Below are 17,435 nucleotides of genomic sequence, written 5' to 3'. Positions count from 1 at the left end.
CAGGCATGCAACATAAGAAAAAAAAAACACCCGCTGGAAACAGGGAAATTGTGTCTCTTCACTTGATAGTGAACTTAGTGAGAAAGTACTCCTTCTCACTGTCACCCACAGTTTGCAGGGTCAGAGTGCTGGGAGTGAAAAAGGGTTTTCAAGGGATCTCACCTGGACAGCTTCTCCTGGCTGATTATCGAGGGAGGAGGGCTCACACTGTCAGTACCTCCAGGACAAAAGCTTTTAGTGATCCAAGTAACCTTTAGTTCTACCACCTGTACCTACAATGTAGTAATAGGAAAGACAATTTAACATTTCAGAGACCTTCCCAGACCAGTGTTTCAGACCTGGAAGTTTACATACAGAGGCAAACCTGCTTTTTTAATTTAATTTAATATGGGCAAGTGCAGTTTCACCACATCCAGGACAATCACATAGCCTGACCCCTGACAACAGAGATTCTACAGCTTTTAACTTCAAGGAAAGACAAGTGGTTTGGGAAGGAAGCTATGGAACATATAAATCAGCAGTCCAATGTCACAAAGAGATATGCTAATTGACTTGGAGCTGCTCCTTCTTTAAGCAAAGAGTCAGCAATATTTTTCCCTTTTTGGACAGCATGCAACATTAAGTTTCAATAGAAGATGTGCTCCTACTGCCCTAATGATCAGCAGTGCTGCCCTCTGAGTGTGCTGACACTGATCACTTTACAGGGTGCCAGCAGGGACCCTTGCTACGATACTCAGAAGTCCTGTCAGTCCCCAGTGAGAAATCTGTCACCTCAGAACACCACAGCCACAGCACATTTGCTCTTGGGAGGTTACCATGACAAGCTGACTCTGCTCCAAACAGCCAGCCAGGGACCATGCAAGGCAGAAGGTGGCCATGTGTCAGTCCTTACCTCTTCCACCACCACTCTGAACTTGCTCTTTGTGCTCAGAACAGGCTTCACACCCGAGAGCCACTGCACACTAGAAAACACTTTAGATGGCCCAATGAGGACTTGTCCAGGATAAAAGCCATATGAATCATCAAAGAAGAGACCCTGTGGGAGAAATGGAGGGGAGAAAAACAGCATAAAGGACTCCAAGATTTAATATTCCAGCATTTCCCTTCCATCTTTTGTGACCAAAATTAACTAGAAAGGTAAAGTCTGCAAGGTGCCCATCTCCTGTAGCTCATCCTTTCCTGAAGCCTAACAGTTCCTATAGCAACCTGCTCTGTCACACATCCAAACAGGACCAGGACTTGGTGCAGGAGAAGCAAAGGTACTTGTAAGAAACAAAAGATGCATATTTCCACACAGAGGTTCTCAGTAACAAGGTAGCCAAGGTCTGCCAGGCCCGGACATCTTTTTTCCATGCTCTAATTCAAGCACTTACATCTTTCACAGGCAGAGAATGTGTGCCTTCACTCCTTTGCTTGTCAAATTAAGTGTGTAAGTATTATTCCTGTCTCAGGTGGATTAGTTAATATGACAGTTCTTTGAAAACAAAAACAGGACAGTAAACACAACAATTGCTTTCCTAGAGCTCCTTCCCACTGATACTGAGATTCAGAGTGTGGGGGCGGACAGAGCAGTTTAGGGTAGATAAATACTGAGCACAAAACTGCATCGAGTCTTGTAATTTGTCAGAAGGGATAACAGCAGTGTGACAAGATCTAAGTCAGGTAAGCATCTAACACACAGCAATTCTGAGCACAGGATCAAGAGTAACACTGGAGACAGCCTGTTATTCAGCCCAAACTGTGATTCCCCAGAGGACTCTGTATACTTTAATGGCAGCCTGACTCAAAACAAGCCATCTCCAAATTGGGTAACCAGAAGCTGAATGTTGCTACAACATTGATTTAGCGAGCAGAAAACACACTGCACAACTCAAAGTAGCAGACACTGAGGTATTGGAGAATATCGAGCGACAGACCACTCCTTTCTGTACAGAACCAGAAAACCACAGCAGCAAATCCTATTGAACTGATATTCCATTTACTCTTCAACAAGCTGGCATCAAGTTTTAGCAGAAATGCAGTTTTAGATCAAAGGGACCTTTGCTTTGAAGGCTGGGAAGGATAAGAGCTCAGAGCTTTGCTAGTTCCTGAGAATCACACGTCATCCTCTGTCATCTCCCAGCACTGCTGCCAGGAGTGCAGCAAGGCCCTTTGGAAGAACAAGCAAGCTGTCATCAGCCTTTGAAGGTGAGAGAGGTTAGATCCCATCACACAGCAAACTGTTTTACCCAAAAGCCAGCAAAACCTTCCCTTCCATGTGATTTGGAAAATGCCAGTAAGGTGGCAGGTCTCCGTTCAAAAAACGCCATGGACTGCAGTAACAGGAGACATTATTTTAAATGACCTGAAAACCTGCTTCTAGCAGAACACCTGTTAAACAAAATACCTTTTTCCAGAAGAACAGTTTTTAAAAGCACTAAATGGAGTAAGAGCCTTTAGAAGCATGTGCAGATAGAGCAGTGAGTGAACTGCCTTGACACCAGCCATCTGACAGTGTGTCACACAAGTTGTTTACAAAGAAACCCGTTGGATGTATTAACTGTAAACCTCCCCAAACCCTGCTCATTACTAACATTACCTTTAAACCCTTACTGCAAGTGATACATTCTTAGTATTAATAAATGTCTATGAATTTTGCCTTTTCCCTTCTGCACAAAAAGTTTCCAAGACAAAGTTGATCAAAAGGACTCTCAGGAGAGCCAGCAGCTCACCGAGTCACTGACGTGGGGACAAACGTCATACAGCTTGGCTCCATCTTCTGTGCTCATGGAACACCTGGAAATCAGACAGGAGACACATGGTCACATTTCCAGAGCCATCCACCCCAAAAGCAAACAGCACCCAAGGAACTGACACTGCCTGAGCACATCTGGCTGTAGACCCAGCAGTGTATCACTGAGCTTCTATGGTGCAGAGAAAAACTGGTTATAAACAAGCTGTAAAAACATTAAAGGTATTTAAAGGTCCCATCCAACATGGGACCTTTTTTGGGTAAAAAACCAAGCTCAGTAACAGGCTGTGTGCTGGACAAGATCTGTCTGCTGCAAAGGTCCCATTCATGCCATGCTGGGACCTAAAGGCAATTTGGGCATATTTCCTTCAGTAATAACTTCATTTCCAGAGTAAGTTCTGGTGGCATTTCAAATGATCCATTAGGAAGAGGTTTTGCAAACAGTACTTCACTTTACACAGGTGTGCAGGAGCTGGTAAAAGATTCCAAGCAAAGTTTTAAATTGCACCAGTAACTGCAGGCATTACAGATAGAGATGTGTGGCTATTTTTTACTCCTAGAGTTTAACGTACACCTAAGAACCTTCCAGCCTGGGTTAATTGCACAGTAACACAGTCAAACTCTCAAATGCATCCATCAATCATCTGCTACAGCTCCCACATTACTCACTTTTCTTAGACAGACCAGAGCTGGCTGCAGGATTGGGGATTGTATTTTAAACAGCAATGTCAACACTCAATTTACATGACACATAGGTTATTCCCCAGCTGCCAGGCCTGGTCATCGCTTGGCCCTACACCTTGGTTCCTTCCTTTCCTTGCATCAAGAGTTTGTTGGATAAGAAAGACCTCAGTAACAGAGTGAACATAGTGAAATTATAAGGGTTAGCACACAAGTCACTATCTCATCTGCAAGAAGAGCAGAATTCAGATCCTTCTGCTAGCTTTGCAGAAATTTCACCATGTATTTCCTTCAAGATCTCTGGTCAAATCTTTCTCTTGACTTGGAATTGTGTTTTCATCTATAAAAAAATCGGTGAAAAAGAAAGCTGTTCTATCAGGCTGCTCTTTCATCTTTGATAAAAAACACTATCCTGCAAATTTCCACCATTTCACAGACCCTTTTTTAAAGTAAGAATTCTCCCTGCAGCAGGTAAGTTATTCTGTCCTACTGAGAAATAGTCTGGAACAACCACACATCTTAAACAGCTACTTTTGCAGAGAAGAAGCACAGTTTAAAGAACAATGTGCTTTAGTTCTGGAGCACTAATCTGCTGGGGTTGAAAAAAAAATTGTCACCTTTCAGACTTTTCCAGAGGGTAGTCAATGAATCTCAATGTTTTCAGAGAAAGATGTGTTCTCTTGCTCTACATCTGAAGATTACGCAAGCGGATAATTTATCACTGTGTAAATGAAGCCCAAACCATTTCTTGTTCTCATAAAACAGATCAAGATTGTGATAGCCAGGGGGGACAGTCTTTCACAGGAAGGACAGAAATACCTTGCTCCATTGGAGAGCTTCAGGATGACCTGGTTCTTCAAGTCATAGACCTTGCCCAGCCAGCAGTCATAGGCTATGTAGTCACCATACATGAAAGGCTGTGATGAAAACAGGAAACAAAGCTTTATATAATTGTTGTAACTGGAGCAAATTTTTATCACTAAGACTAATTTTTCATCCCAGAGGAGCTCATATCCTACTGTCTTCCTGCAGGGTGTGACTTGGGATGAGTTATGACATTCCTGCTCTTCACTCCCAAATTATCCTTATCTCAGAGGAAAAAGAAAATTAAATCCTACCCCACCTGATCTCTGTAAATCACCTATCCACTCAGAGAAACAGATGTCTGTTCCAGCTCAACAGAAACATGCTTGACTCATCTCAGCATTTTTATAGCCTGTTTAAACAACACTGGTGTCACAGCTCAGCAGCTCTGGGCCACAGCCATGGGCTGCCCTGGTCAGGTCGCCACACCAGCTTTCCACACTCAGTGCAGGAGTTCTAACACAATTTAATGTCAGTCTAGCCCTTCAAAACAATTTGGTCTCAGCAATGTGATGAGAAACACAGAACAGATGGGGAGACGAGGAGATGCTGCATCATCTTCTGCCAGGGAGGTTGCTTGCAGCAAGTTTAAAATAAAACCAAACTGCAGATGCATCTTGCACAACATGGATGCTTTGCCTCCAAGAGCAACTTGAAATATGGCAGCATCCCTCCAAACCACCAGGCCCTGGCTCTCATGTGCAATTTGGCTGTGTTCTCACCCAGATATGCTGCAGGTCTTTGCTGTTGACAGGGTAAAGGATGCAGTTGGTTCCCACCAGCTTCACAGCACACTCGATGTTGACGTCAATGACGGTTCCACACTGACTGTCCTGAAAACACAAAAGGGAAAAAAGGCTTCTTACCTAGGGAAGGTCCTGCATACAAATGTATGTGTTTTGAGTACAAGTCATAAGTTCAGAAACAAATAAACTTTAAGACTAAACCCCCTCTTACCCTTCAGGTCCTTGGTCTGCAGGGGTACTTCATGCAACAGTATGAGAGCTCGGATGGTGAGACCACTATTACAGACCTGTAGTGTTTTCTTCCCAGTTAGAATCTGAAATGGCTGCTAAAGCAGACACTCCTGCACCTGGTCAAATAAGACCATACTATGTCAAGTGATTAGTGTTTACTTGCTTTAAAATCAGCATGGCTCCCAGCTCCATAGGACCACCTTGCAGGTACTGCCTTGAGTCAGCAAAGGCAGGGGTAGATCAGCAGCAAAACAAATTCTTTTAATGCTGTTGTGACTTTAACTCATATGATTTTGCAGGACATTATAAATGGTCTTTATTTTGTGTCATACTGAAAAAGAATATCTGGCACCTGTGGTCAAATTTCAAGGTTTGCAGCCAGCTAATTTACAGTTGGTCTAATTATAAGATGGTCTGTCATTATCTCCCTCACTTTTTAACAAAGTTTTAATCTTTTTTGTCCCCAAGAAAAGAAGGCATGCTGTCATGAGCCTTCTGGGGGCAGCTTGGCAGGGAGCACACAATGTGCACATTGCTCACACATATGGTGGAGGCCTGCAAGGAAGGGCTGCTAACCCAAACACTGTCAAAGGCAGCAGCTGCCCTGGCCTCCTGACAGCTGGGACAATCGATATTCTTATTTATTGAAGACCACAAGTCCATTATCAAAGCTGACTGAGGGCCAGCATGACAAATGTGCTGGTATGAGCTGTCCTTATCTCAAACATCAAGGTCTCTGCTCCAAGCAGGACTTGAGCACAACACTCAAAGGGCTTATACCCTGCAAGATGTGGATTTGTTTGCTCAGTTCTGTTCTTTCAACCACAGGAAATGTTTAGTCAAGGCTTTCACTGAGAGCCCTGGGCAGCCCTTGTGGGAGTTGAGGAGTTTGTTGGTGCTCAACTCACTCAGTTTCATCTTGAGAACTGGTAGCTGGAGCAAAGACAGTCCAGGGTAATTCCTGGACAGACTGCTCAGCCCTTTTGCCTGGCTTGCTTTCCACCTGCCTGCTGCTAGTTCTTTCCTCACACCACACCAGCCCAGTGCCTTACAGCCCTGAGGCTCCCAAGGCAATGGGATGAGGAGAGTGGAACGTGCCCCAGGTAGAGCTGTGCCAGCATGGCCAGGAGCGCTGGGGGAGCCAGGCTGGCAGGCCCCAAAGCAGCAGAGGCTCATTCCCTCCAGCTGCTCCACATATCACTCCCATTCCTTTCCAGAAGGGCTGGGAAGCAAAGGGAGCCTTTCCCAGCTTCAGCTCCACCACAACAGACTGCAGCTAAGCTTGTTGCCTGCACAGGCTGCCAGGAAAGAGCCCAGCAGAGCTGTATCACTCTCACCTGAAAAGGGTTGGCCAGAACTACATTGGCTTCATAACAGCTGCTGCCAGCACGATTTGAGCCGTGGGATGAGTGAGGCTTGCTCAGAAGTGGCACCTGCTCAACAAACCCACAGCTTCTGCAGGCTACAGCACAACCACCTGCCCTGCTTTTCCTCCAGAGTAAGCTAAAACAAGTATACCCACACCATCCTCTGGCTGTGCTTTGCAGTTCAGGCCTTGTGTTTTAGACTGTTCGTTAGTCAGAACCAAAAAACCCTCCAGAAACAAATTCCTTGCCCTACACTGCACATTCCAGAATTAATTTTTCCTCTATCAGCAGCCAACACGACAGCAGCTCTGAGACATGATACAATCCAACACCTGTGATTTCTGTGGATCATACTGTCTCCTGGTCTAAAACCCCTTTAATGGATGGTGAAAGTATAGCAAGCAATAAAACCAGGACTGGAGTGACTGATGTGCTCTAGCACCTTCTATTTGTTCTCTAAGTGAGTTTTCCCCATGGAGAAAGTCCCTGCACCACCATTAAGGTGCCTCCCACCTAGAACAGTTGGGTGCTATTAGTCATGGCCAAGAGCAACAGGTTTAGCTCAGCTTGCTTCTCCTTCCTTATATTATATATAAATATTATTATAAAATGCTTGAACAAGTGTAGAGCGCTGTCTGTGGTTAAGAAAGCAGAGATCAAGGTTGTGAGCAGCCCCAGAACCTAGAGAGCTGTCAAATCACTGTTCTCCTCCCTCACCTGCCACTGAACCTTCCTTTATGATGAGTTTACTTATTTCCCTGTCACATGAAACATTAGCCTGCAACAGAGGATGCAGATTTGCAGGCTGAGGGGTTCTGCTGAATCACTCTGAGTTTATAGCAGTGCTCAGCAGTGCAGTCCCAGAAAGAGACATCGCCAACTTGTCTCATCTTTAAGGCAGGTCCTCAGCTAGGCACAGCTCAAACACACCCATCCTTTCATTAGCTGGATTCCATTAAAAGAGGGGCCAAATGAAATGAGCTGGCATTTCACACTTCTGTTACTAAAATCAATTTCCACTAATTCCAACAGCAGAACTGGAAAAGGGAGGTAACTGAATTGAGTGAGGAGAGCTGATGGGTTCAAGCCCCACTCCACAATTGAGCATACTCACTAGACCTTGTTCATGCTTCTTCTGGTACCCTGACATCATGCACCACACTGGAGATACTGAATATTTAAGCAGTGAATGGATTCCTTCCCCATCAGAGACAAGGCTTTAAGGCAGATCAGCAAACTCCCATCCAAGAGAGCAGCAGCTCTGGAAACGCAGCCTTCTATCCCGTATCTTCCACCTCCCATCCTTCTCTTTCCCTCAGCACTCTCTTTTCTAATAAGAGGATCTTTATACCACCCTTATTCCTTTGCTTAAAATGGACAGCATAGCCCAGCATCCTTTGAAGCAACAAAATCCAGGTGTCTGAGATTACAGACGTGCTTCTTACCTTCTCCCCAAATTAGCATATCACCTGGAAGAATTAACTCTGGCACTTTTCCCGCTTCTCATCCAGGTGGATTAGACTTTCAGGCCCAACTGCACTCAGTGAAAATGATCTCATTTTATGCATTTCCCCCTGAAGCAGTCTTTTCCCACACTCAGTGCTCAATGAGAAGCACATGGATTTGAGTCAGCTCTCCTCTCTTGAGGAACAGAGGATTTTGAGTCCTTCCCGCTCAAGGTTAAAAACAAACCCTAAGAGGGTGTGTTGAATACAGAACAAGTTCCACATTCCCCATTTGCCAGGCCAACTGGTGCAGGGCAACCATCCCACATCCTGAATTTGGCAGGCTGACACTTGCAGGTTTTCTATTTTAAACGCTTCTGTAATTTTTAGAATATATCTGTTAGCAAGTGAAGGTTTTCTTTGGGATAAAGAGGGGTTTATTGTTTAATTTACCACTAACATTTAAAAACATTTGAGGGTGAGGAAATGTAAGTCATACTCAGATTTGTTATGCTTTCTAATAGACAGAAGAAATTGAGTTATAACCTCACCCTTCCATCAATTGAAAAAATGAAGTTACTGGGCACAAGATTCAAGCAAATACCATTATTTAAACATGCAAACCGACAAAAATGAATGTACAAGACAACTGCTGGGTACATATCTACCAAAACATGTGCAGCAAGCCAGGGGAGCCAATTTCTGCTCAAATGAGTATGGAAATGGCAAACAAAAGCAGCACATCCATGTTTGCCAAGAGGAGAACAACCTGCTGTCCTGAAAGCTTAAAATGACTTTAAGAAGCACTGGATCAAACAGTTTAGAGATAGGACTCAAAGCATCCCCCTGAGTGAGAAGAATACTGATGGCTCCAGCTGTGCCAGGTACAACACTGAACAGCCAATAATTCTCATTTCTATGTGTTCATTGTTTCGGATGAGAACCCTTTCATAAAGCTGCAGTTTTAATACGTTGACTTCAAATTTCCATTTCAAACAACTATTAAATTTCTTAAGGAAATACTTTGCTTCAGCAATTTCCAAATTATCATTCAAGCTCTTCATTCCTTTTTTTTCTTCTTTGTAATATTCTGTGAAAACGGGGGTGGGTTTATTTCTATTAATTGACAAAAAAAAAAAGGCTTGATTTAAAAATAACAAAAACCCAAACAAGCCAGGCAGGTCAGAGAATAGCCTTCTCTATCCCTGCACCAGGCTGCACACCATGTGGTGCAACTGCAGCAGTTAGTGGCCAGCTGCTTCCTTCATCACAGCCTTGGTAGCCACATTGCTGGAAGCAAGTCAAGAGAAGACAGAGGCAAGCACATGGCAGGGCCATATGGCTCAGGGTTAGAGGTTAGTTCTGAGCCACAGCAAGAAACTGCCAACCTTGCTGAGCTCCTAAAGAGAGCACATCCTATCTCATCATTGATACTCAACAATCTCCCCAGTATTCCCTACACAAAACCCAAATCCACACATCTCTGATAGGCACAAGGGCCACACAACTAGAACAGTGGCTGGGACATGGAACAGTATCCAGAAAGAGCAAAGGGAACAATTATCAGCTGCTGTTTAAGAACCAGCTTGCTTTCTGTCAACCTAGCTGTGCTGGATGCTCCAGCAGTGTTGGGTTTGCTGCATTTCTGTAAGAAGCTCAAAAAGATGCTGCTCACTGTAGATTGAGAGGTGTTTCTGAAAACACTCCCTCCAAATTCTCTACCAGAGCACACAAAAAGGCAAAGGCAAGCAGTGAAACTGGGATCTGCCCTCACTCCAATGTCCCTATTAAATCCGGGAGAGCAGGTCCACAGTCCCCATATCTCAGAATGGATTAATATAAAAAAAAACTTTAAAACTTTAGGAATGGCAGGGTAGACAGGCTTCTTGTCTCCTTCCCTGACCATGACTGGGATTGCTTGCTCAGGAGACCTTTGCAGACATGCAACTGCAGTGTGGCAGCCTTAGCAGAATTCCATTTTCACTGGATGCAGCTAAGTCTATCCAACACACCTAAAATAGAATATGCTCAAAGCATTAGTGTCCAGCTCCATTCAGGCAATTTGGCAAGTCCCAGAAATCCATGCAGCAGTATCACAATCAAAAAGGGATAAAGGAAAGAAAGCACTTACGCTGGAGCTCATGTGTCTGACCACATCTCGAGGGACCACTGAGCGATCTTCAAGTTTCAGCTAAGAGGGGAGAGAGAGAGAGAGATTGGCTTTAGTGGTGACCCTACATGATACTCAGTCAGAAATAACATGACAAATACAAATGCACAGTATCCCAACCCTCCAGACTGAGGAGGATTGCAGCGGATGATGCTGAGGCACTTCCATACACAGAGTTAATCCCCTTGGCACAGTAGTGAAATCCAGTTGACAGATCTGACATCAGCAACCAGGGGCTCCATCCATGACTGTGCTCTAAAGTCAGCAGACACATCAAAAAGGGTGCAGACATTGACTCATTCATCCCCTCAAGTCTCCCTCCCCTCTTCCTGCACCACGCATCATTTCCTACCCACATCCAGTAGATGTAGTAGGGAAGACAGAAGACACACAAAGCAACACATCACACCACAGTTGCATCTCATCCTGCACGGTTTCACCCAAGATACTCCCAAATATCTATGGAAAGCCTGTTTGGCCTGGGACACATAAAGCAAGGTCTTGTACAGTAAGAAGTCTTGCCTGGCAGGGGAACAGGTGACAAACCCACTGCAGCAAGCACTTTGAAAAAAAAAAAGGAAAAGAAATGGCTGTTTCTGCACTTAGAAGCTCTCAGGTACACACAGGTAACAAAACATCAGTAAGACCACGGATAAATTCGAAGTACTGCTTATTCCAGCTCCTGCTAAAGCACTTGCTGGCAAAGAGCTTGTTCTGGCAACAAAGGATGTGGTTGCACATCCTTACATATCCTACAGCAGCTCACACAGACCTGTGGGTACCAGGAGTGCTCCTGGAAAAGGAATGTATCACTTGATGAATCTCCAGTGATTTACCAAGTGATGTCCTTCCAAAAGTGGCCCTTCATCCAGCTCTTTCAGTGACCTCAAGACAACTTGCAGGCTATTTCATTAAGTGTTTTCAGCAAGCTTAAAATGACAAATTGCAGCTGCCATTGAATACACTGGAATGCTACATGAGAGATGATGTTCTACAGGAGGCCACAAGAGTGAACTCAAATTTCAGGCTTGCTCATCCTCCCAGTAACTCAGGTAAAATCTCCCTCTGCTGAACAGGGAGAAGCATCATCTGCATTTCAGTGGTCCAGAAGTCATTTGCATTGGTACATCACTCTGAGCCCTGCAAACACATTAATTCCACACCCCGTGCTCTGCAAAGCGACACACGAATGCACCATCAGGGACAGAGCCTCTTTTACATGTCACTTTCAGAACCAACCGTGCCACTGCTGCTGCATTCCCGGCTTTTCCTTGTTCATCCCCAGCCTGAACTCCACTGTGCTTTGTCAGCATTTCATCCTAACCCACTCCCTGGCTTACAGCCCGCTTTACTAAATTAGACAAATCTATAATCCAAGAACAGGATCTGGAATCAAACCAAAGGACCTGAGCATTTATCATCTTCTTGTCTGCATGCTTCAGTAAGAGAGGAAGGGATCCAGCCAGGCTTTTAGACCCAACTTCTGGAGTCAGAACCACACCAGAGCGGGAAACCTGAAGCTCACAGCCCATTTCCAGATTGTAGAAGTGTTTTCACTGCCTCCCACATCCCACTGCGATATATAGATAGACATCAATTTTTATACAGCTTTCTAAAATTATTTGTTAAAGTAAGTACTGTATAGGCAGCCTTTTAAAATCCAGAATCAGGCTGCAACACTCACATTCCAGTAAGTACTCAAGCATGAGCAGCAGTTTGGGTATTGTAACCGAAGTTTTCTCGCTGCACAGCTCCAAGTGTACGACACTTCCATTTCAAAATGCATTAGGGCTTAAATTGATGCATTATGTTTCAACACATCACTGAGCCATGCTGCTCCCTATGATGCAGCCTCTGAAGAGCCCAGATCGTCAAGATGATTCAATGTTACCCAGCAGCAGCAATATCTTTGGGTTAGTCAATGCTGGTAAATCACAGAAGCTGTAAATAAGCAGCATTCCCATTTTGTGATTCTTCCTCAAGAATATAATCATACAAATTCTTCCCAAAGCAAAACTTTCTCTACAGGGAGACTATATTTAACCTATTTTCAGGTCTCTTGGCTTTTAAAGGCAGCACTATTTTCAGCTTCATGTGCCAGACCCACCTGTCTCAGTCGCAAGGAAAAGCAAGCCAAGGAGAAGGCAGAATGCCAGCATCAGCAATAAATACTTCACAGGTCTGTCATGTCACTAAAGACTCAAAACCCACAAGAAACCTGACCAAAGCTGTAATGGTTGTTGATGAACACAACAGTTCAGTCATTCCTCCTGTCCCCTGTCACACCCAGAGCAATGTGATCATCAACTGATGGACAGCCCCCTCCTTCAGCACCAAGGGAATTCTGTTGCAGAAGCACTTTTAAAATAGGTCCTCACTGCTCAGTTGCTATATTTACATCTATGAAAGTCAGTATTAACACGGCTGGGTTTATGTTCTAGCCACGTGCCTCAGTAATAGCCCCAAGAATGAGAAACAGCAGTTTCCCAGAGATGCTCTGAGGGATCCTGTGTTCCTGTTGCCAAGCTGAGCTCCCTCCTCAAATGCAAAATGTGTTTTGTGTTGCCTTTTTTTAAAAAAAAATCACTATTAAGGCAAAGACACTCATCACTACACATACATTTTACCCTGGTGAAGAGGGATGACACACCCAGCCTGGGGTCAGTTATGTTCCTTACAGCCTTGACCACAAAAAAAAAGTAGCAGAATAGTTCTGGCCCCCATTTATTTCCTTTGCTATTCAGATGATCTCTTGGTGCTCAGCACTGAATCAGTGCCTGAGCTCTATAGGAAATTTACTCATCAAAAGGCAGCAGCTGCAATCTGGAGAACACCTGATACTTTAGCAGGGCTGATGATGCTCTCAAACCACACACAGCAGGAGGGGTACACAAATTCTGATTTTCTGCATAGAGAACAAGCACCAACAGGACCACATTCCCCTTTTCACCTGAGTCATCTCACCTCAAATGAAGTAAGGGAGCCATCAGGGCTCACACCTGGAACTGGGCAGATGGGGAGAGAACAGACATTTCCACTGAGCATGAACTTGTTAAGACTTGGGAGCCTTCTGCTTTCGTCCACTTGCCTAATTTTTTATTACAAACTTGTCATTTGAAACAAAATCTTTGTGGTTTGGGTTTTGTTTGTTTAAACTAACAGCAGAGGTTGAGAGAGATGTCTGTGGCAGAAAATTGGACGCTCACTTCAGCAAACAATTTGGCAGTGAGGTGCAAACATCCCTGGGCAGGGATGGGCTAAACTCCCAGTGTAACTCTATGGGTTTAATCTCTCAAGTTCATTGAACAAATACAAGATATGGTGCCAATTTTTCTTTCCCACAACTCCCTGCTGACAAGAGCTCAAAACCAGAACAATCTACTTTGATGATCTGGACTAGCCACAAATGCCAAGTATTGTGGCAGGTAAATAAGCAACAATCACATCTGAAGTTCAGTGACAAATAACATAGGAGTTGCTGGGATTAATATAGGGACAATCAGTTCTGGGTGGTGTGTATCCAAACAAACTGAGTACCTGAGATACTCATAATGGCATAAATCCCTGGTCTCTCTCTGCATACCCAAAGCAGAGCTTAAATTCACTAATTAGCAATTTAGGTTTGCTTATAAACTGATACACAACAGTGGACAAAACCACTTCTACACAGGCTACAGCTACCGGTGTCACCACCCTCAGAATATTATCCAACAAAGGAAAAAGGACAACTCACTCATGCTTGCTGCCAGCACATCCCTTCTTTCCTATTCCCACATGTTTTTTTTTTCTGCAGGGGGCAGGAGTCTTGATATTTCACTTTAGGAGGAATAGAAGGTTGTGATTCTGCCTGCAAACAGCATTTTGGTTTGCTACTGCCACACTGCACTGCAGTAGACAAGATTGTCACAAGAGGTAAGGATGAAAAAACTGACCATATTAGGATAAATTCCTTCATCAAAAGGGCTGTCAAGCACTGGCACAGGATGCCCAGGGAAGTGGCAGAGTCACCATCCCTGGAGGGATTTAAAAGATGTGCAGCTGTAGAACTTGGGGGACAGCATTTAGTGGTGGGTTTGGCAGTGTTGAGTTAATGGTTGAACTCAAAGGTCTTTTCCAACCTAAAGAACTGAGATGTCTGACCAATAAAGAATTACATTTGCTCAAGGGTGACAGTGTGATCTCACAGCCTCTACCTCCAACACAATCACTGTGGTGACAACATCACTTTCTATTCCAGACACATTCTGAATTTCATCCTCCAAAACAAGAGCTCTGAGAATAAGCTCATACAGATGGAGGAGAAAAAGCAGCACACACACATTGGTATCTGCTTATAAAAATGAGAGTACAAAGCACCACCAAAAAAAAAATGTAGGAAAGCACAATGCTGGATATGAAACTCTGTATGTTGACCTGAACTGCTGTATGATGGTTGAGATGTTTATCCAGCTGACTCAGAAGTGAATTATCTATTATGAAAGCTGCTTCTGCTTCTTGACTTAAACAAGGACTTGGACAGCAGTGGCCACCACAAGGACAGAGAGGCCAGGCTCTGACCTGCACAGACCTGTCACTTCTATTCAAGTCTGGGCTACTTGTCCATCTCACAGGTCCCAACCCTCCCCTTGCACATCTTATGTAACTGATCTCATTTAAAGCACAGCTCCCAGGCTCTGCACCTACAACTGTAAACAAAAAAAGTAAAAAAAAGAAGATACTACTTGCTATTTTGTGAAGCCTATTTTGAATTCTCTCAATGGGACTAAGAAAGAAAGTGTGAGGGGAAAAATAATCATGTCTTTTTTAGATGTATTATCATTTTCTGGTCTCCTTTTTAGTCAAGCCATAGAAAACATGTCACACTTTTTCTTTTTGTGACAATGAACAAACATTGTGATGGAGGAGACATGAACTAGGTGCCTGATTTCTGTCCAACATCAACAGTTAGAACTTTAGACTCACACAGATGGAGGGGTTTTTTTAAGCTGCACTGGAGAGCTCTCTTGGCAAGCCAATATCTGAATATGTTCTGGAGTTAAAAATTAATCCACTCCCTGGGACATTCCTCCAGGGTCACCAGGACTGTCAGTGTCCTACAATCCCCACATCAGCATTCTGTTTTGAATGGACAGCACTTACTTGAGAGCTTGGAAGTTGCCATGGAAACTTGTAACATCAATGCTAGAAAATGAAGAGAACCCACAGGTTAAGAGCAAACCACAGGGAAATCAAGTACTGCAGCAACAGGTAACAGACCTCTCCAAACCTGAGTACCACAACTCTATAACCAGTTAAAGCTAAATCCAAATGTCTGGTGCTGGGAAAAGGTAAAACCTTGTTTCACTGAGCTGACAAACAGGCTCCTTGGAGGTATTTTGAAAGACCTGGACAGCCTCTCAGCACCTGAAACAGGACATGATGTACCACAGTTCCCTTGGCTGGTTTCTAAACCCAAAAGCAAATAGATCCTTCTATCCAGTCCTGAAGCTGTGACTTGGAAACCTCCACCAGATGCACTGGTTTGTGACTGGGACCACTGCCAGGCTTTTACTGGAGGTTAAGAGGAAACTTCCTTATTACATGAAGCAGCTCCTGACCACCACTAGATCCTAGTGGGACTAGGAGAACACAAAGCAGCTCCAGAGCTGCCTTGGCAGTGGAATGGCTTTGGGATGGGTGCTCATGGAAATGGCAGGAGCAAGCAGCCAACCCAACTTAGCATCCCTCAGCTCTTATTTTTTTAACTCTAAGGTCTGATTACACATCCAAATTCACTTCAGCTGAAACAGTAGTGTAGCAATCAATTCAACACAAGCTGTTTTTATTTTAAATCTAGATGAGGTGTCTAAAAAAGCAAGTCAGCTGTCCAAATATAGCATAGATACACCAAGCTACATGACAAAGGTTCAGAAATTCAATGACCCAGAAGATCTGAAGCTCAGATATTTTAATATCTTTTCAGTATCAACACATTACCAATGGCATCACACACTACTCTTGGAAAAATATGTTCCACATCCAAATTCACTTCCTTTGAATGACTTGTGTTACACTGATCAGGCTGCATTGCACATGAGCAGCTGTAAAAAACGAGAAGACAAAGCAATAGCAGAGAATCCCCTGGAAGCTCAGAGTTGATTCACAGTGTGACATTTGAAGGGGCACATGTTTCACTTCTAACTGGAGTTTTCCAGCCATGCTGGGGTTTTATGGGAAAGAAAGATGGGCTAATGGGACAGAAGACAGGCTACTAGAAACTTAAGACTCCTGAGAACTAAAATTCTACTACTCAGAAGAGCTGAACAATGAGCTACACAATACAGAGGGTTTTAAAAACAACCCTTGAGGGATGCAGCTGAAAAAATATGAAAATAAATCTTTTGCACTGATTGGTACAACAGTTCTGCCTATGACACCTCCTGGCTACTCCTACATGGCAAGCACAAGTAGTCTGTGGCTCTTTCAGACAAAAAAGAATTCACAATCTGCTGGAGACAGGAGGCTGCATTACTTGCAGAAGAACCGCACCCTTCTGGGGGCAAGGTCTAAACTTTTGCCTGCACAAATATTAATGTCAGAGGATTATGTGGCTTTCTACACCAGCACAGAACTGAGCTGGTCACTGCTCTGCCACATAACTCATACCTTTAATTCAAAGAACGGTGGGGGCTGGAAGGGATTTTAAAACCATCTTGTTCCACCCCCTGTCATGGACAGGGACACCTTCCACTATACCAGGTTGCTCCAAGCCCCATCCATCCTGGCCATCAACACTTCCAGGGATGGGGCAACCACAGCTTCTTTGGGCAGACATACAGAGATTTTCACGTATTTTACTTTAGCATCATTCTGCATTTTCATAACATCATGATATTGCTTGTCACCTGAAAGCACTCGAAGAATCACAAAAGGAGAAAATACTTAAGTTACTTAGGAATTGCATCAGAAGATTAAAAATTTGTTCAATATGAATATGAACAACTGAACTAACTCTCAAGAGCCTTGAGTGCCTCAGGAACACACAGTTCCATTTGGTTTGGTCAAAGCAGGGGAAGGACAGTGAGCAGGACCTTTGTTTTCTGTGTTCTGTGCAAGAGTCCAAAAGCCTGTTCATGAGGCTGCTGTGGGCAGTGCAAAACACCCCTCTGTGAAAGGTCAGGTTGATGATTAACTTCAGGTACAGAAGGACAGAACAGGGGT

The 17,435-nt window shown here is 44.0% G+C and overlaps 1 protein-coding gene across 2 annotated transcripts in view; it reads right to left on the bottom strand.

Annotated features, from left to right (window-relative positions):
- The window catches only part of UBE2O (ubiquitin conjugating enzyme E2 O), a 61,792-nt gene that overhangs the window by 18,859 nt on the left and 25,498 nt on the right, over positions 1-17,435 (bottom strand). For both annotated transcript variants that reach the window (XM_086857713.1, XM_086857714.1), the window contains 6 exons: positions 10,197-10,256; positions 4,999-5,109; positions 4,232-4,329; positions 2,712-2,775; positions 893-1,036; positions 163-272 (listed from right to left, as the gene is read on the bottom strand). In XM_086857713.1, the coding sequence (XP_086713839.1) occupies positions 163-272; positions 893-1,036; positions 2,712-2,775; positions 4,232-4,329; positions 4,999-5,109; positions 10,197-10,256 (587 nt within the window). The remainder of the gene's footprint in view (positions 1-162; positions 273-892; positions 1,037-2,711; positions 2,776-4,231; positions 4,330-4,998; positions 5,110-10,196; positions 10,257-17,435) is intronic.

The sequence above is a fragment of the Cyanistes caeruleus genome, chromosome 19 (genome assembly GCF_971803275.1).
Source record: "Cyanistes caeruleus chromosome 19, bCyaCae1.hap1.1, whole genome shotgun sequence".
Taxonomy (NCBI): Eukaryota; Metazoa; Chordata; class Aves; order Passeriformes; family Paridae; genus Cyanistes; species Cyanistes caeruleus.
The sequence above is the reverse complement of the archived record's forward strand: the minus strand, read 5'-3'. Positions and strand labels throughout refer to the sequence as shown.